Source organism: Amblyraja radiata, chromosome 19 (genome assembly GCF_010909765.2).
Source record: "Amblyraja radiata isolate CabotCenter1 chromosome 19, sAmbRad1.1.pri, whole genome shotgun sequence".
NCBI classification, from domain to species: Eukaryota; Metazoa; Chordata; class Chondrichthyes; order Rajiformes; family Rajidae; genus Amblyraja; species Amblyraja radiata.
In genome coordinates this window covers 8,581,376-8,602,146 of record NC_045974.1, presented here as the reverse complement: position 1 = coordinate 8,602,146, position 20,771 = coordinate 8,581,376, and the positions used below count along the sequence as shown (strand labels likewise).

The following is a 20,771-nucleotide window of genomic DNA, read 5'->3' as shown; positions in this document are numbered from 1 at the left end:
TCTATTTGTTTTCCATTTTCCCGACGATCTCGAAGAAAACCCACGCAATTCATGGGGAGAACGTACAAACTCCGTAGAGACAGCACCCGTAGTCGGGATCGAATGCGGGTCTCCGGCGCTGCATTCGCTGTACGGCAGCAACTCTACCGCTGCGCCAACGTGACCGCCCAATACTTGCGCTATGCCTCCAGGATAAGCGCTCAACTAAGAAAACCAGGTATTATCTAACTACCAAACTAAATATACGAACTTACAATAGATAACTCTGTACGCAAAAAATAGCTACCTAGATATTAAATAGCTCCATCACAGTCGCTGCCTCAAAAAGGCGGCCGGCATCATCAAGGACCCACACCATCCTGGCCAATCACTCATCTCCCGGCTGCCTTCAGGTAGAAGGTACAGCAGCCTGAAATCTGCAACATCCAGGTTCAGGAATAGCTCCTTCCCCACAGCCATCAGGCTATTAAACTCAACTCAAACAAAACTCTGATCATTAATAGCCCATTGCACTTTATCTGTTTATTTATGTGTGTATATATATATATATATTCATTGGTATATGGTCACACTGATCTGTTCTGTATTTATTTAAGCCTACTATATTCTGTTGTGCTGAAGCAAAGCAAGAATTTCATTGTCCTATCTGGGAACACATGACAATAAACTCTCTTGAATCTTGAATCTTGTAACTCTTTAAAAAAAAAACCTAATCCTGTAGATGGAAGTCTATCATTGGGGTTATCTGGTGGGCAATTCCCTTCACTGGTGTTTCGTTGAGTTAGGCCCACGACACCTTGGGAAGGCTCAACAGTTGGCTCTGCTGTCCCAGACACAAGAAGGATAGTCTAGAAATTAGACTATCTTTACCTAAGATGGACACAAAATGGTGGAGTAACTCAGTGGTACGGGCAGCATCTCTGGATAGAAGGAGTGGGTGACATTTTGGGTCGAGACCCTTCTTCAGGTCTGAAAGCCCCGACCCAAAATATCACCTATTTCTTCTCTCCAGAGATGCTGCCTGACCCGCCGAGTTAGCCCAGCATTTTGTGTCTGTCTGCAATGCACTCAATGTGACTCTCCAAACACAGTCTGAATTAAGACAGCGGGTGAGGCAGCATCTCTGGAGAGAAGGAATGGGCGATGTTTCTGGTCGAGACCCTTCTTCAGACGGATCAGTCTAAAGAAGGGTCTCGACCCGAAACGTCGCCCACTCCTTCTCTCCAGAGATGCTGCCTGTCCCGCTGAGTTACTCCAGCATTTTGTGTCTACCTTCGATTTTAACCAGCATCTGCAGTTCTTTCTTACACAGTCTGATTTAATCTCGGGTTTATGCTCCTGGTACCTCCAGCAGATTCTGACATTCTTTGTGTTCAGTGACTTTGTATTTTAATTGTTACAGAAAAATTCACGTGTGCAACCCGGCAAGCCTACATTTCATCTCACTGGTCACCTGGCAGGTCACCTTGGATTACTTGCAACAAGGAAGTTCTTGCAGGGAGCAACTATTAGCCACTGCAGTTCAATGGGCAGATTAATCTTCATAAGAGATCAATCAAAAACCACCATGGCGGCACAGTGGCGCAGCGGTAGAGTTGCTGCATTACAGCGAATCAGGGTTCGATCCCGACCACGGGTGCTTGCCTGTACAGAGTTGGTTGTCCTCACCGTGACCTGCATGGGTTTTCTCCGAGATCTTTGGTTTCCTCCCACACTCCAAAGACTTAAAGCCCTGACCCACGGTACGAGTTCATTCCAAGAGCTCTCCCGAGTTTGCCCTGATTCGAATTGATTCGAGATTTACGGTAATGGCCACTCGTCGGTACTCGGGGTTCTCGTGGAACATGTTGAAAAATCTTCACGAGTCTTCCCGTGCTTACCTGCCGTTAGCGAGTCTTCCCGAGTACCTGCCGTTAACGTTACGAGCCGCTAAGAGACGTCCCCGAGCTCCGACGTACCCGCTACGTTCATTCTCCGTGCTTACCACGAGTTTGATTTTTTTTAAACTCAGGAGAGCTCTTGGAATGAACTTGGAACTCGTACCGTGGGACAGGGCTATTACAGGTATGTAGGTTTATTGGCTTGGTAAATGTAAAAATTGTCCCTAGTGTGTGTAGGATAGTGTTAATTAATGTGCGAGGATCGCTGGTCGGCGCGGACCCGGTGGGCCGAAGGGCCTGTTTCCACTCTGTATCTCTAAACTAAACTAAACTAAACTAAAGAAAGAACTGCAGATGCTGGTTTGTACCAACGGTAGACACTAAACTAATTAAACCAAGCCTATTTAGAGGGTAAATACTCCATAATCTCCACAATTTCACACAGAGGAAACACTTTTTCACACAATGAGTTGTGAGTCTGTGGAATTCTCTGCCTCAGAACGCTGTAGAGGCTGGTTCTCTGGATAGTTTCAAGAGAGTGCTAGATAGGGCTCTTAGAGATAGCTGAGTCAGGGGATATGGGGAGAAGGCAAGAACAGGGTACTGATTGTGGATGATCAGCCATGATCACCAAAGATCTTAGAGCAGAGCTCTAAAATCTTTGATGATCACACTGAATGGCGGTGCTGGTTCGAAGGGCCGAATGGCCTACTCCTGCACCTATTGTCTATTGTCTTTTGCAAGTACACTTTAGCTATATATCCAACATATGTCAGTTCACCTGTTGAAACGCTCGGCTGGCTATGCAACGATGAAAAATGTTTCCATTTATAAACTAATCTTAATGAATTCGTCAAAGCACGCATGAAGCCCTTGTCCTAATGTACGAGGTAATTCACGAGTTCTCCCGAGTTTTCCCCTGATTCGAACTCGGAGAATGTCCGTAGCGGGTCCATAGGAGTTTGTGGATATCTCATAGCGGCTCGTAATGCTAACGGTGGGTACTCGTGACATCCGGTAAACTCGTGACGGTTTTTCATCTCTGCAACAAAATGTCCACGAGTAAAAAAATACTCGTGATGAAAAAAATTGTTACTTTTTATACCTGCCGTTAGCATTACGAGCCGCTACGAGGCATCCACGGACTCCTACGGACCCGCTACGGACATTCTCCGAGTTCGAATCAGGGGAAAACTCGTGAATTACCTCGTACAGTGGGACAGGGGCTCGACTCAATCAGTCTCTCTAGTAGAAGCATTTGTTGTATCGCATGGTTAACTATAACAAAAGGTGATAATTTGTTTTTAGATATTATCAATTCCGATAATGATGAGGCAGTAATGATTGAGGTTAAATTCAATTACAAAGAGGTTATCAGAGGTATTGCAAATGCAGATGTGGAAATGTAATTTAGTAATTATTCAGTGTAGAGTAATGAGCTAAGTGGCATAGTTCGGCCGAAGCTAGAGCCTGATTCATGATATTCACAAACAGGGTGTAATTGCATTTGTTTTTCCATTTGAAGCAAAGCAAAGATAATTAGTTAGTTTAGTTTATTGCCACGTGGGCCAAGCTACTGAAAAAGCTTTTGTTGCGCGCTAACCAGTCAGCGGAAAGTGATTACAATCGAGCCGTCCACAGTGTACAGATACATGATAAAGGGAATAACAAGAATAACAAATTAGCGCAAGATAATATCCGGTCAAAGATAGTCCGAGGGTCTCCAATGAGGTAGATAGTAGCTCAGGACTGCATCCTTGTTGGTGCGATGGTTCAGTTGCCCAATAACAGCTGGGAAGAAACTGTCAAAAAGTAGCATCATGTAGATAATAATAATCACTTTCAGATATGCATCATTTTATGAATTGACGCACTGGGACATTATAAACATTTCCAATAATTAATGGAAATTTTTTTATTTTTTATTAAGATTTTTAATTCCCATAATTGTGCTTTGCTTTTATTGTGCTTAATTTCTACATAAAAGACAAAATATCATATCATGTGATAGAAAGAGTTTTGCCCATTCAGCCCATCAAGTCTACTCTGCAATTCAATCATGGCTGATCTATCTCTCCCCCCTAACCCCATTCTCCTGCCTTCCACCCATAACCTCTGACACCCGCACTAATCAAGAATCTATCTAACTCTGCCTTAAATATATCCACTGACTTGGCCTCCACAGCCTTCTGTGGCAAAGAATTCCACAGATTCACCACCCTCTGACTAAAGAAATGCCTCCTCATCTCCTTCCTAAAAGAATGTCCTTTAATTCCAAGGCTGTGACCTCTAGTCCTAGACTCTCCCACTAGTGGAAATACTTAACTTAAATGTTACTGCAGAGTAATTCCTTTTGTTTGGTTCCAATTTACAAACTTAATTTAATTGGTTATATATTTTTTCACATTTCCAGCTGACAATGCATTAATGAGCTTGTTTACAGGGGTGCTCCTGGTAATGCCATCAAGATTCATCATTGCTGCTGTGAAGCTTTCCAGCAATTACACAGCATCTGGTGAGCTCAGCAAATGAATGGCGAGCTATTCACAGTTGTAGCTCCCATCAGCATTCACTCGCACAGACTTCAAGAGACATTGCATTTAGGTCTCTGTAGGATCGCTGAATTCTCAACGATTTGCCGAGTTCAACCGTAGTTTAGTTTGAATTAGAGATAAAACGCAGAAACAGGGCCACCGAGCCTGCGCCAACTAGCGATCCCCGCACACTGGCACCATCCTACACACACTAGGGACAATTTACAATCTTTGCTGAAGCCAATTCACCTACAAATCTGCGCATCTTTGGAGTGTGGGAGGAAACTGGAGATCCCAGAGAAAATCCATGAGGTTACGGGGAGAAGGTATGAACTGCATACAGACCGCACCCATAGTCGAGATCGAACCCGGGGCCTCTGGCACTGCAACACAACAATTCTACCGCTGCACCATCATGCAGCCAAACTCCACCGCTGCTCCACCACCGTAGCATGTAAACGTTTTATTTAGGCATAACAGTTATAAGGCATCTGAGCAAAGTATCAAAATATCTGTGCACCTTAACTAAAACTGAACATATCATGACTTAAAACTAAATATCCTATGGAATTACAACTAAAAAACTAAAGACTGAACTTAACTAGCAGACAAGACACTGGACAGTTAATTAACTTTCACTCAGAATACACTGCTGAAAAACAGACATCTATATAGGGTGACCAGGAAGTATATATGCAGGAGGGAATCTTGTGCTATGTAGTGCTATGCCCGTACCCTTTCTCTGACTTTACTCAGATAATGAATGAATGAATGAATGAATGAATGAATGAATGAATGAATGAATGAATGAATGAATGAATGAATAAGTTTATTGGCCAAGTACGTACACATACAAGGAATTTGCCTTGGTGCTCCGCCCACAAGTAACAGCACGACATACAGTAACAATTAAGAATGACGCATAAATCATTAATAATAAAACATTACAGTCCTATTTGGCGCGTGGGAGGAAACCGAAGATCTCGGAGGAAACCCATGCTGGTCATGGGGATAACGTACAAACTCTGGACAGAAATGTAGTCAGTATTGAACCCGGGTCTCTGGCACTGGAAGGCAGCAACTCTACCACTGTGCCAACGTCTCGTATCTTGTATCTTCTTCCACCGCCTTCCTTGGCAGCATACGTTCATAAGTTAAGGGCCTGTCCACTTGGCAAATATTTTGGCAACTGCTGGCTTCATATCAGTGTCGCCAAAAGATTTTGAACATTTCAAAATCCAGCGGCGACAAAAAAAATGTTGCGACACTTGAAAAATCACCACGCGTCGTATGTCATCACGCCGCATCACCACCGCGCCATACGTCATCACGCCGCATCACCACCGCGCCATACGTCATCACGCCGCGTATTTTTCGGTGGCCTGATACGTCAGTCAATGATGCCGGCAGTCGCCGAAAAAAATCACCAAGTGGGACAGACCCTTTGCAGAAGCAAAATTTAGCCACTCGGTCCATTGAGTCGTCTCCACCATTCAATCATGGCTGATCTAGCTTTCCTTCTCAGCACCATTCTCCTGCATTCTCCCTGTAACCCCTGACACCACTCCTACCTGTAAAAAAAAACGTGCACTTCGAATATTTAAACTTTTTCAGCGTAATTTTGTTCTGTTCCCTTATGAAAGAAGAGTTTGCATTTGATAGCAAGTTTTTGTATTCAAGAAGAAAATTATGTATGTTGACCATGGCAGAACAGTTTTTGACATTTACCGAATGCAGTACAAAAGTCTGTTCATAATCAATTCACTGTCAATAGCACCTCACTTAAAATGCCGGCTGCAGATCTTCCTCTTGGGAAAAAGAATTAGATTGGTGTGCTTATTATATCACGCCTGCAACTACCCTCCATCTGGTAGTTAACACTCCCAAAATATATTAAAATATGCATGGTATTATAAAATCTAGAAAAAATTCACGGCTTCAAGTCCAACTGGGTATTATTTTGATATTCCCCACAGCACAAAAGCTTCTTCACTGTTTTTTACAAGTTGCAGCATAAACAGTAAAAAAAAATGAACCATCAGCAAAATATTCTCCCATTTTTTCCCCCTCGTTGGTACTCCCATAATTTTCGAGCAACAATGCTGTTTTACTAATTTATAGTAAAACACTATTTGGATGTGGATGTGGAGAGGGTGTTTCCACTAGTGGGAGAGTCTAGGACTAGAGGTCATAACCTCAGAATTAAAGAACGTTCTTTTTGGAAGGAGATGAGGAAGAATTTATTTTGTCCGAGACTGGTGAATCTGTGGAATTCTTTGCCACAGAGGACTGTGGAGGCAAAGTTAGTGGATATATTTAAGGCAGGGATAGATAGATTCTTGATTAGTACGGGTGTCAGGGGTTATGGGTAGAAAGCAGAAGAATGGGGTTAGGAGGGAGAGATAGATCAGCCATGATTGAATGGTGGAGTAGACTTGATGGGCCGAATGGCCTATCACTTACGATCTTATGACTTATGATCTTATGTGAGCATAGAACATAGAAGAGGACAGCACAGGAACTGGCCCTCAAGCTGACCATGACACTAATCTAACTAATCCATCTGTGTAGGAAGGAACTGCAGATGCTGGTTTACACCGAAGATAGACACAAAGTGCTGGAGTCACTCAGCGGGTCAGACGGTATCTCTGGAAAAAAAAATGAATGGGTGATGTTTCGGGTCGGGACCCTTCATCCGAAATGTGACCCAACCATCTTAGAAACGGAACAGCCTTGATCTTTACCTCTCAAAATGCATCACCCAACACTTGTCTGGATTTAACTCCATCTACCATTTCTTCACCCCAAATTTCCAACAATCTAAGAGGCAGAGCAGCCTTGACCTTGGATATGAGTAAGTTTGCAGGGGCTAAGTGACCAATTCCTGCTCCTGATTCATGCATTTATATGGTCTTGAATACAAAAAAAGTGAAGTTATTACCTCCTCTGTATTATCAAATGAGATTAATTTTACAGCAGTTGCTTATGGATTAAGATCACTGATAGCAAATGAAATGAAATGACTGCAGAGATTTTAGGCAATGGACACTTGTAAAGAAGTATTCACGATTTAAAAACTATCAGCGTGGTACAGAAGACATTGTCCGAGAATGTTATTTTAGACTGAAGTTGGAATGTACAGCATCCCTTTTATCCTTGGAAAGGATGCAACAGGCCAGGGCCCAAGTTCAAATGGCCGAGGACTCTTCCCCAGGTGCCCAAGGTATTTGCCTTACAGTGGAACAAGGTCTGTAGTAAATACAAGTGCTGTGGGTATGAGGTCTCCATCAAATACAAAGCCAGGACCGACTGTAGAGGAGCAGCTTCAAGGTCTTTGGTTCCTTTAATGTAGGGCCAAGAGGGAGAGACAGGCTTTGAATCAAATCCCAGGCCACCGTCAGCCACCTTTAGATCTCCCACCTGCCTCTGGCTCCTCATCTCCGTTTTTCTCAAGGAAACTTAGCCGGTTTCATTCAATTCAAGCCCAATGAGACGGCAGGCCAAAGATGCCGATCCCACGCTGTAAGCGCCTCATGTCAGAGCGCTGCTTCAGGCAGGGCCCAACTTCTAGACCATCAAAAAATAGCAAAGGAGCCTGACGTGACGGAAAACAATAGACAATAGACTATAGGTGCAGGAGGAGGCCATTCGGCCCTTCGAGCCAACACCGCCATTCAATTTGATCATGGCTGATCATCCCCAATCAGTGCCCCGTTCCTGCCTTCTCCCCATATCCCCTGACTCCGCTATTTTTAAGAGCCCTATCTAGCTCTCTCTTGGAAGCATCCAGAGAACCTGCCTCCACCGCCCTCTGTGGCAGAAAATTCCAGACTCACAACTCTCTGTGAGAAACAGTGTTTCCTCGTCTCCGTTCTAAATGGCTTACCCATTATTCTTAAACTGTGGCGTTCAGTGTTCAGTTCTGAGTCTACACGCAGGTACTTGCATTTATAGTCTATTACACTTGGGAGGGCGGGCATACACATCGCACAAATTTGAACAAGTGTGTGGGTGCAGAAAGTGCCAACAAGGGATCTACGGAAAATGATTCATCCTCCATAAATGGACTTTTGTCTAATTGCATTTTATAACTAATTATGGTTGGTGGCACAAGTGAGAAATGATTTTCAGAATGTGTTCAGTTTATACCCTCTATTAAGTATAATTAATATTAATTTGCGAATGGGATACAAATATAATTCCAATAGGGTTCCATTTCCTGTACAGATTGTTGCCGTTTGCAGCTGGAAGCAGTACATCATTATTATTGTGTGATATGGGTCGCCACAGTTTGGAATCTAATTCTTTGTGTGTATTTGTTCATTTATTTTTGTTTGTGCACAGTTTACTTCATCAGGAAGGTTATTCCACAGGCAGAATTATATTGCTCACCAGTTCCTTGAAGGAGGACTTCAAGCATCTGGGAGCGAGGATGCAGAGCTCGGAGAATGAAAGTGCTCGCGTGGAAAGCCCTCAATAACATGGGGGAAATCTGGAAGTCTTGGGTGTCTCAAGGGTCTCAAACTGAGATTCTTCCATGCAACTGTGGAGACCATATTCTTGTACGGTTGTGAGGCATGGACTCTCACTCGAGCGCTGTCCAAGTCTCTCGATGGTACCCACACCCGAATGCTCAGAAGAGTTCAAAATGTCAGTTGGAGGGACCACATCACCAACGCCCTCCTCTATAGGGAGATTCCACCTCTGACCTAGAAGATCAGGTGGAGATGGATGAGGCTTGCTAGTCACTGCCAGCGCCACCCAGAAATGCCCGCAAACATGGCAGACATGACCCGGGACGGCCGACCAAGACGATGCTGAAGACGTTGATGGAAGGCGCACGTGTAGAGACAAAAGAGGAGCTTGCCAGCTGCATGGAGGACAGAGATGTGTGGGGCGTCCCTCAGCGTGCCCGTCGGAAACTGCGCCGCTAATGTTTTCAACGATGATGATGATGAATTCCTTCCATAAAATGCCATAATGTGTGAGTTTTTCCACAGGGTACATCGACAGGCAGTTAATAAAATCATCGTGTAGGAATATATCATATTGACAGGCTGGTAATAAAATCATAGTGTGCGATTATATTAGACCTAGGCTCACATGCTGACATTTACTTCAGGATTGTTCGACACTGACGCAGTTTCATAGTTCCTTGAAGGTGAAGTCGCAGGTAGATAGGGTGGTCAAAAAGGCTGTTGGCACATTGGCCTTCATCGGTCAGGATATTGAATACAGACGTTGGGAGGTCATGTTGCGATTATATAAATGGGGTGAGGCCACATTTAGAGTATCGTGTTCAGTTCTGGGCACCATGTTATAGGAGAGATGTTGTTGAGTCGGGAAGGGTGCAGAGACTTTGCCAGGACTCGAGGGATTGAGCTAGAGGGAGAGGTTGAGCAGGCTAGGTCTCTATTCCTTGGCGCGCAGGAGGATGAGGGATGATCTTATAGAGGTGTATAAAATCATGAGAGGAATAGATCGGGTAGACGCACAGAGTCTCTTGCCCAGAGTAGGGGAAATCGAGAACCAGTGGACATAGGTTTAAGGTGAAAGGCGAAAGATTTAATAGGAATCTGAGGGGTAACTTTTTCATACAAAGAGTGGTGGGTGTATGGAACAAGCTGCCAGAGGAGGAAATTGAGGCTGGGACTAACTACAACATTTAACAGTTAGACAGGTACATGGATAGGACCGGTTTAGATGGATATGGACCAAACGCAGGCAGGTGGGACTAGTGTAGCTGGGGCATGTTGGCCAGTGTGGGCAAGTTGGGCCGAAGGGCCTGTTTCCAGGCTGTATGACTCTATAATGCAAAGGATCACCCATTTAACGTCAGTCCCAAGATAAATGAATGCAACTCGAAAATAAGGTCTCCGAGTCTGCACCGACCAGTGATCCCACACGCTAAAGATAATTTATAATCTTTACGGAGGCCAATTAACCTACAAACCTGTACTTCTTTGGAGTGTGGGAGAAAACCGGCGACCCCGGATAAAATTCACGTGGTCACAGGGAGAACGTACAAATTCCACACAGACAGCACTTGTAGTCAGGATCGAACCCGGGTCTCTGGCACTGTAAGGCAGCAACTCTACCACTGCGCCACCATGCTGCCCGCTTTGACATGCCAGTTCAAATATGCCAGTTTTGACATGTTTCTCTTAAAGCCCTGTTCTCCCGAGTTTGCCCTGATTCGAATGCGGAGATTTACGGTAATGGCCGCTCGTCGGTATTCGGGGCTCTCGTGGACATTTTTCAACATGTTGAAAAATCTTCACGAGTCTTCCCGAGCTTACCGCATTACCCGAGTACCTGCCGTTAGTGTTATGAGCCGCTAAGAGGCGTCCCCGAGCTCCGACGTACCCGCTACGTTCATTCTCCGTGCTTACCACGAGTTTGATTTTTTTTTTTAACTCGGGAGAGCACTTGAATGAACTCGTACCGTTGGACGGGGCCATTACTCACTAACGCACCAGGGAAATGACTTGGATATTGTATTAAATTCACTGGAGAAGCACAGTAGCTGAAACCTGCAATGTAGACAATGGACAATAGGTGCAGGAGTAGGCCATTCGGCCCTTCAAGCCAGCACCGCCATTCAATGTGATCATGGCTGATCATCCCATGACCTTATCTTTGTGGCCCAGTCGTGCACTGGGTGTAAAAAAGGAAAACGTTGGAAACACTCAGCAGGTCAGGCAGCATCTGTGCAAAGGAAACGGAGTAAATATTTCAGGTCCGTGACTGTTCATCGGAATGTTCCAATGTTATAACTGACATCAATTATGAAGAATACTTCAGTGGAAACATTGTTGAATATGAATTGCAAAACCGCTCTGGGGAAAAAAAAATCTAGACTTTCACTCTGTTGTTGAAAACATCATGTTTTTGGATAATTCAAGAGGCGGCACGGTGGCGCAGCGGTAGAGCTGCTGCCTTACAGCGCCAGAGACCCGGATTCAATCCTGACTACGGGTGCTGTCTGTACGGAGTTTGTACGTTCTCCCTGTGACCATACAGGTTTTCTCCGGGTGCTCCGGTTCCCTCCCACACTCCAAAGAGGTACAGGTTTATAGGCTATTTGGCTTGGTAAAGTTGTAACTTGTCCCTAGTGTGTGTAGGATAGTGTTGATGCGTGGGGGTCGCTGGTCGGCACGGACCCGGCAGGGTTGAATGGCCTGTTTCCGCTTTATATATCTCCACTGAACTAAACGAAACACACAAAGTGCTGAGTAACTCGGGTCGAGCAGCATCTTTGGAGGACATGGACAGGCGACGTTTCGGGTCGGGATCCTACTTCAGATAAGTGACATTTCAGTTCGGGTCCCTTCATCAAGGCCAGGTCTGAAGAAGGGCCTCGATCCAAAACGTTGCCTATCCATGTGCTGCAGAGATGCTGCCCGAATTGCTGAGTTACTCCAGCATTTGGTGTTTTACAGCCCGTGTTTTTAATTTAGTTAATGAGAGGTTGCTGCCTCAACTTGCAAGTCTTCAGACAGGTTGTGACACACAGCTTCTGATAATATCTGGGGTGTGTTAGCTTGCGAATGTCTAATTATCACGACATAGTCCAGTTGGACTGCAGTAGACACTTAGCGCCCCATTCACACCGTATACCCTGCAGACTTTCTCGATGATTTAATAAAGTTTCCTGGGGTATTATTGGAGGTAAATAGAATAATGACAATGGAGGTTGTCACAAAAGCCAACAGCTGGGGTGAGGGTTGCGCACACAAGCATATTTGTGAGTCGATGTATCAGGGGCATTGTGAAACACAGCCAGAGGAAAGAACCACGGGTGCTGGAAACCCAAAATAAAACTCAGAGAGAGTCACAGCATCAGTGCGGACAGAAGTGGAGTTAATGTTTCTGCAGAAGGAGCTGGAAAATTTGAGTTTACTTTACAGATACAACACAGAAACAGGCCCTTCGGCCCACCGAGTCCGCGCCGACCAGCGATCCCCGCACATTAACACCATCCTACACATACTGAGGACAATTACATTTTTTTTAATAACCAAGCCAATTAACCTACAAACCTGTACGTCTTTGGAGTGTGGGGGGAGAGCGAAGATCTCGGTGAAAACCCACGCAGGTTAGAGGGAGAACATACAAACTCCGCACAGACAGCACCCGTAGCCAGGATCGAACCTGGGTTTCTGGCGCTGCAAGCGCTGTAAGGCGTCAACTCTACCGCTGCGCCGCCGTGCCGCCCAGGGAAAAGTGAGAGGATCAGCATGTTTTAAGTTACAGAGAGGATGCAGAAGGAGCACAATATCATGCTTTGCCTGCACCTTAAAAACCCACCATTCTCAATAGTTCAATGGTGTTCCATTCATCACATAAGCAACTGCGCAGTGAAATTATTTTTGCATGCATTACTGTACTTCATGTCTCCTTACATATCTCCTCACGTTTCTAGTTCTGAGGAAGAGTCTTTAAGTCAAAATGTTGTCTCTGTATCTCTAACTGAGGGCGTTACCTGATCTGCTGAGTGTTACCGATGTTCTCTGTTGTTCTCAGGTGAAATTCAGTTTGTGTACATCCAAAACCTATTACCGACATTAAGATAATGATCCAGGTACAAGATGAAGACAGTGGCACCGCTGGTAGAGCCCTCCGTTGCTGTGCATGTTATTTTATCTTTACATAATTCTTTCTTTTATGCCGCTGGCAGAGCTGCTGCCTCACAGCGTCAGTGACTTGGGTTCGATCCTGACCCCAGCTGCTGTCAGCGAGGAGTTTGCACGTTCTTCCTGTGACCGCGTGGGTTTTCTCTGGGTGCTCCGGTTTCCTCCCACATCCCAAATGGCGTGAGGATTTGTAGATTAACTGGCCTCTAAGTTGCCCCCAGGAATGGATGGGAAAGGGGAGAACATAGGTCTAGGGTGGACGTGGTGGGCCGAAGGGCCTGCTCCTATACTGTATCTATCACTAAACCAAACTAAACTAAATACTGTGTAGGAAGGAACTGCAGATGCTGGTTTGAACCAAAGATAGACACAAAAAAAAACAAAGATAGGCACAACTCAGTGGGTCAGGCAGCATCTGGAGAGAGAAGGAATGGGTGACGTTTTGGGTGAGACCCTTCTTCAGACTGAGAGTCAGGGGGAAGGGAAATGAGAGATAGAGATGGTGATATAGAGAGAGATAGAACAAATGAATGAAAGACATGCACAAAAGTAACAAAAGAAGAAGAAAGTGACGGTTAAGAAAAGGTAGAGCCCACAATGGTCCATTGTTGGCTGTGGGCTAGGTGATAACAAGTTATACAGACAATGAACCTCAACAGGATGACAACAAAACTAGTACGATGACTAGTACCCTTGCATCCCCTCTCTCTCCCGTATGGACCATTGTGTGCTCCAACTTTCCTCGATCATTATTACTTTTTTCCTTTTGTGCACTTCTTTCATTCATTTGTCCCATGGCTCTCTATATCACCATCTATATCTCTCGTTTCCCTTTCCCCTGACTCTCAGTCCAAAGACCCAAAAGTCCTTTTCTCCAGAGATATTGTTGAGTTACTCCAACTTTTTGTAAACTAAATGCCGGTTTGAGACATAACTATATACCGGGTCAGTAATAATAAGAAAAGAGTTCTGGTTGCCGCTGAATGAGAATACCCCAGTTTCTCTGGAGGCCAAAAAAAATAACTCTTCTAGCCCAAGAAAGTAAACAAAATTCTAACACTTCTTTCTCTCGTTTTTCAGATTTATAGATCAGGGCAAAATAAATTTCTTAATGGGTAATTCTCAGCGTCAATGCTCTCCATTTAAAACATGATGGGTAATAATATAGGTGCCATGAACTGTGCAATGAAGGATCAACATTGCTCCCGTTAATTTTATACAAGATGCTAAGCTGTTACATTTCATTGTGGCTAGGTTATTGATTTAGTAGCCTTCTCAATTGCCATAATGTACGGGAATAATAAATGAAGCAATACTTTTTCTGGATGCACAGTTATGAAATTACATTTCAGATCAATAAACTGAATTTTGATGCCCATCTTCACAACCAGGCCCTAATAGATCACGTTAATTGTCTCCGGATGGTTTGCTTTCTTCCATCAACATCGCATTTCTCCTTTCCCTCGGCAGCTAATAATTCAACTGACTGCACTTCAAAAACCCAAACATACCAATTATTGATCATGATTGATCACAATACAAAGTGAAGAGCGGCACGGTGGCGCAGCGGTACAGTTGCCGCCTGACAGCGGCAGAGACCCGGGTTTGATCCCGACCACGGGTGCTGTCTGTACGGAGATGGTACGTTCTCCCTGTGACCATGTGGGTTTACTCCAGGTGTTCTGGTTTCCATCGACACTCCAAAGACGTACAGGTTTTTAGGTTAATTGGCTTGGTAAAATTGTAAAATTGGCCCTAGTGTTAGTTAATGTGTGGGTATCGCTGGTCGGTGCAGACTCGATGGGCCAAAGGGCCTGTTTCCACGCTCTATCTCTAAACTAAACTGAAAGTCCTTCACATTTTCCCTGGCTTTATTGTCCTTTTTTTTTTTAAATGCTTAAATGAAATAAATTGGAAAAAAATTAACAATTTTACACCTCATTTGTTATTGAACATTTTTCGTAGCATTAACTTTTCCTGCCCACGGTAAGAAGAATCTTCATTGAAAACACTTGTGCTTGGTCCGTCAAGGCTACTGGATCTCCCAGTTACTAACCTTTCTTCAAAACTCATCTTCCCCTACGGACCTTTCTGTCCTGGGCCTTCTCCACTGTCAGAGTGAGGCCACACGCTAACTGGAGAATCAGCACCTCATATTCTGCTTGGGTTGCTCACAACCCAACGGTATCAACATTGAATTCTCCAATTTTAGGTAATTTTAGGTCTGTGATGATGCTCGTGCATGCCTGTACACATATCTGCGCGTGTCTGCATGTCTGTGTGCATGCATTTCTGCATACACACGTGCGTGCGCCTGTGTCTGCATGTGTGCATGTGTGCCTATGTGCATGCCTGTGTCAGTATGTATGCCTATGTGTATGTGTGCCTATGGTGCATGTCTGTGTCATGCATGTCTATGTGCATGCATGTCTGTGTGCATGTGTGCCTGTGTGCATGCATGCCTGTGAGTGTGTGTGTGTGTGTGTGTGTGTGTGTGTGTGTGTGTGTGTGTGTGTGTGTGTGTGTGTGTGTGTGTGTGTGTGTGTGTGTGTGTGTGTGTGTTGCATCAATTCTTAAACAATTTGACAGTATTGAACCTTTCTTTGTGACTTTAAATTCAAACTCCACGTTAGATGAATCACCGTTTATCTTTTTGAGTACACTGAATGAGATTACAGCAACAGATATTTCTCCATGACAACAGATAAAATTCAACACAGGTTCATCATAGTTCTTGCAGAGGTATCACTGGATAACAAGGGGAATATAAGTGGGCTCACTATGAAAAATACTTCTGAATTGAACATGGAAATTACATTCCAAGAAGAAAAGACATCATAATTCAGTTATTATGCATTGCAATTGGGCTAATTTTGATTCAATAGTTCATTGTGATAATTTACAAAGAACTATATATTTTTTTATTTTCAAATAAAATCTTCTTGAAAAAGTAAATAGAAAGATCTTTGAGTGGGAATAACACAAAGTGTTGGAGTAACTCAGCGGGTCAGGCAATATGAAGATAGAACAAAAAGATGGAGAAACTCAGCGGGTCAGGCAGCATCTCAGGAGAGAAGGAATGGGTGACGTTTCGGGTCGAGACCCCTCTTCAGATTGGTCAGGGTTTAAGGGAAACGAGAGATATAGACGATGATGTAGAGAGATAAAGAATAATGAATGAAAGATCTGCAAAAAGGTAATGATGATGAAGGAAACAGGCCATTGTTAGCTGTTTGTTGGGAGAAAACGAGATGCTGGTGCGACTTGAGTGGGGGAGAGATAGAGAGAGAGGGAATGGAGAACATAGATAGATTCATAGAATCTTACAGAGCGGAAACAGGCCCTTCGGCCCAACTTGTCCCATCTACACCAGTCCCACCTGCCTGCATTTGGCCCACATCCCTCTAAACCTGCCCTATCTATGTAGCGACACATTAGTTGACGTTTCAGGTCGGGATCTTTCTTCAGACTGATTGTAGGGTGTTTCTTCATACTCGACCCGAAACATCACCCATTCCTTCTCTCCAGAGATGCTGCCTGTCCCACTGACTTAATCCAGCATTTTGTGTCTATCTTTGATTTAAACCAGCATCTGCAGCTCTCTCCTCCACTAAATGTTGTGTAGTATGGTATGGTACTTTATTTGTCACATATACTGAGGCACAGTGAAATTCATTTTTGTATACAGTTCAGTAATCACCAAATAACCCATTTCGGATTTAACAAAGACGTGCAGGGCATTGATCAAACAGCTAATGACGTTAAGGCCCAAGACACTGCCTGAATAAACTCCTGCAGTAGACACAAAGTGCTGGAGTAACTCAGCAGGTCAGGCAGCATCTCTGGAGGGAATGGATAGATGACGTTTCGGGTCGAGACCCTTCTTCAGACTGATTGTAGTGGGGAAAACAGGACAAATCCGGGCCGGCAATAGATGACCTCAGGCAAGGAGGTTCCCCGATAGGCCGATTGTTGGCTTGATGGTTCTAGACAGGTGTGAGTGCTAGTGTACGACTTGATCAATGGTTAGCACAGACTCGGTGGGCCGAAGGGCCTGTTTCCACACTGTGTCTCTAAAGTTTAAAGTCTGGAAGATTATTGATTTTGGAATGGAGAAAGTTAATCAGGCCGTTCCACTTCAGCTACTTGACAAATGCAGTAAATATTCATGGTGGGCACAGGGACCACGGGAGAAGCGGAGAAGAGGGGGCTACAAACAGCGGAGTTTTGGATGGCCCAAACTGATGAAAGGTTTGGGCTGGCCAAGTGAGAGCTGGAAATAGAAGTCTGCAATTGTTAACATGGAATGGATGAGGAGCAGTAATGAAGACCTTCTGGAGGTGGACATAGGCAATTACTATGCTGGTGTTACAAGGTCAAAACCAATATAGCCAGATATTTCTATACCAACAGTTTGATAAATAGGATGAATATGTGCCACCAGCCTGTACTTAAGGACTAACGAACTATCGCTCCAGAGTCATAGAGTGTAGAAACAGGTCGTTCGGCTCAACTAATCCATGCCACCCAAAGTGCCTCAAATAAGCTAGTCCCACTTCCTGCATTTGGCCCATATCCTTCTAATCTGTTCCTATCCATGGATCTGTCCAAGTGTCTTTTAAATGCTGTTATAGTACCCACCTCGGCTATCTCCTCTGGCAGCTCGTTCCGTATACCCACCCCCACCGTGTGAAAAGGTTGTCTCTCAGGTTCCTCTTAAATCTCTCCTCCCTCACCTTAAACCTATTGTATGTCCTCTAGTTCTTGATTCACCTGCACTGGGTAAAATAATCTGTGCCCTTGTCCCATCTATTCCCCTCATGATTTTATTCACCTCTATAGGATCATCCTTCTGCCCTCCAAGGAATAAAGTCCCATCCTGCCCATACTCTCCCAAGAGCCCAGGCCCTCAAACCCTGAGAACATCCTCATACATCTTCTTGGCTTTCTTTCCAGCTTAAAACAGTACGCATATAACAGGAATGCATCTCCTAATATCATTGCCAAAGCCACAGGAAAAGAAGTATTTTTGAAAATTACATGTTTGAAAATTATTTCCTTAAAATGTTTTAAAATATACATATATTTAAAGAAAATAATAGTTCTCATAGGCAAAGGTTTACATGGTGCATCGTTGTGGAATAAAAACAAAATATTAATATTAATGTTAGTTTAATTAATATTTATGAATTAAAGATTTCAACACTAGATTTTGATTAAATCATATTGGTCTTTGGTCATTCAAAACTCATGATCAAACGAGTCTCAAGATTAGGTGACATGGGTCAACTAAATACACAAAATTAAGAGCTTACCAGCGTACGACCAATCCACATCGTCAAATAAATTATTATCTTGTCTGTAGAATCCATGTATCATATCTGCAGGGAGGAGAGAAACACGTTACAGCATAACTGAAGGAAATATTATTGTATAAGTATAAAACAGAAATCACTTAAATACTATTTCCACAGAAACTGATACTTAAAAATCTTGGTAGAGTGGCTGTGGAGAGGATGTTTCCACTAGTGGGAGAGTCTAGGACCAGAGGGCACAGCCTCAGAATTAAAGGACGTTCCTTTAGGAAGGAGATGTGGAGGAATTTCTTTAGCCAGAGGGTGGTGAATCTGTGGAATTCATTCGCTCAGACGGTTGTGGAGGCCAAGTCAATGGATATTTTTTAAGGCAGAGACAGATAGATTCTCGATTGGTACAGGTATCAGGGGTTATGGGGAGAAGGCAGGGGAATGGGGTCAGGAGGGAGAGATAGATAGATCGGCCATGATTGAATGGCGGAGTGGACTTGATGGGCCTAACTCAGCTCCAAGACCTTATGAAACAAATCTTTTGTGGTTCCAACAGTAAACCAATAAATTTACTCTGTTGTAAATGCACCTGTTTAACGAATCACAGAAGTGTTTTACAATCAAGAGAATTCTGTAAAATCAAAGCCATTTTTGCAAAATCATAGAATATGGTTTGTTTGACCACGGGATATGTTCTCATATAACGTCATTAATTCATGATCTTATTCTTTGCTAATTTATTTACTTCAAGTTTTACTGCAAGTTCATCGTTCTCATTAGACCTTTGATAACACGCTGTTTCTGCAAAGTGTTTGGCAGTTTAGTTTAGTTTAGATTAGAGATACAGAGTGGAAACAGGCTCTTCAGCTCACCGTGTATGCACCAACAAGCAATCCCCACACATGAACACACTTGGTACAATGTACACTTATACCAAGTATACCAACCCAAGCCAATTAACCTACAAACCTGTACGTCTTTGGATTGTGGGAGGAAACTGAAGATCTCGGAGAAAACCCACGCGGGTCACGGGGAGAATGTACAAACTCCGTACAGACAGCGCCCGTAGTCAGGATCAAACCAGTGTCTCTGGTGTTGTAAGGTCGCAACTCTACTGCTGCGCCGCCCAAGTTAAGAATTCATGATCTGTTATGAAGTGATTGAAGTTATGAGGCAGCGGCTCTGCTTGATGCTCCACTTACTTTGTTGATTAAAAGAGTCATGGAGTGATGTAGTGTGGAAACAGGTCTTTCAGCCCAAGGCCAACATGTCCCATCTACACTAGTCCCACCTGCCTGCTTTTCGCCCATATCTCTCCAAACCTGCCCTATTCATGTACCTGTCTAACGGTTTCTTAAATGTTGCTATAGTACCTGTCTCAACTACCTCCTCAGGCAGCTCGTTCCATTTACCCACATCCCGTTGCGTGAAAAAGTTACCCCTCAGATTCCTATTAAATATTTTCCCTATGCCCTCTGGTCTTTGATTCCCCTACTCTGGGCAAGAGACAGTGCATCTACCCGATCTATTCCTCCCATGATTTTGTACACCTCTATAAGACCACCCCTCATCCTCCTGCCCTCCTGGGAATAGAGTCCTGGCCTGCTCAACCTCTCCCTATAGCTCAGACCCTCGATTCCTGGCAATACCCTCGTAAATCTTCTCTGCTTGACTGTGAGAAGGAGCTTCAGATGCTGATCTGCAAAGACATTACTGAGAGGTGGATGTATAAAATAAATTAGAGGGGAGGAGCTACCCGAATACTGAATGGGGCAGTGTTTTATTAAAAGCCAAATAGGAGGCAATGAATCATGACGAACATGGGACTGGGAGAGCATCTTATGAATTGTATGATTAGGTTTAGGTTAGTTATGGAGATGGACAAAGAACACAACTGAAGTCAAATTATTGATCTGGAAGAGGGCCAATTTCAGCGATAGAACTGACCCAAGTTAAATTGGAATCACAAACTGGCCTGCAGAAAATCAAATGGAATGATTTACAGCCTTTAGTTGTATACCTACTGAGAAACATAGGTTTAAGGTGAAGGGGAAAAGATTTAATAGGAATCTGAGGGGTACTTTTTTTTACACAGAGGGTGGTGGGTCGATGGAACAAGTTGCCAGAGGAGGTTGTTGAGGCTGGGACTAGCCCAACGTTTAGACAGGTACATGGATAGGACAGGTTGGGAGGGACGTGGACCAAATGCAGGCAGGTGTAGTTGAGACATGTTGGCCCCTGTGGGCAGGTTGGGCCAAAGGGCCCGTTTCCACACTGTATCACTCCACGGCTTTCTTAATCAACCTTGGTACAATCTAAGTAGATTATTGTTATATTCCGGACAGTGAATAAACAATAACTTACACGCAGGCTGGCTGGATCACAAGAGAGATTTTCTTGTTATGATACTTGATT

At 44.0% G+C, this 20,771-nt stretch overlaps 1 protein-coding gene across 5 annotated transcripts in view; it reads right to left on the bottom strand.

The window, feature by feature from the left end:
- The window catches only part of ptprz1 (protein tyrosine phosphatase receptor type Z1), a 193,041-nt gene that overhangs the window by 122,391 nt on the left and 49,879 nt on the right, over nucleotides 1-20,771 (bottom strand). For all 5 annotated transcript variants that reach the window (XM_033037615.1, XM_033037614.1, XM_033037616.1 and 2 more), the window contains exon 2: nucleotides 18,366-18,431. In XM_033037615.1, the coding sequence (XP_032893506.1) occupies nucleotides 18,366-18,431 (66 nt within the window). The remainder of the gene's footprint in view (nucleotides 1-18,365; nucleotides 18,432-20,771) is intronic.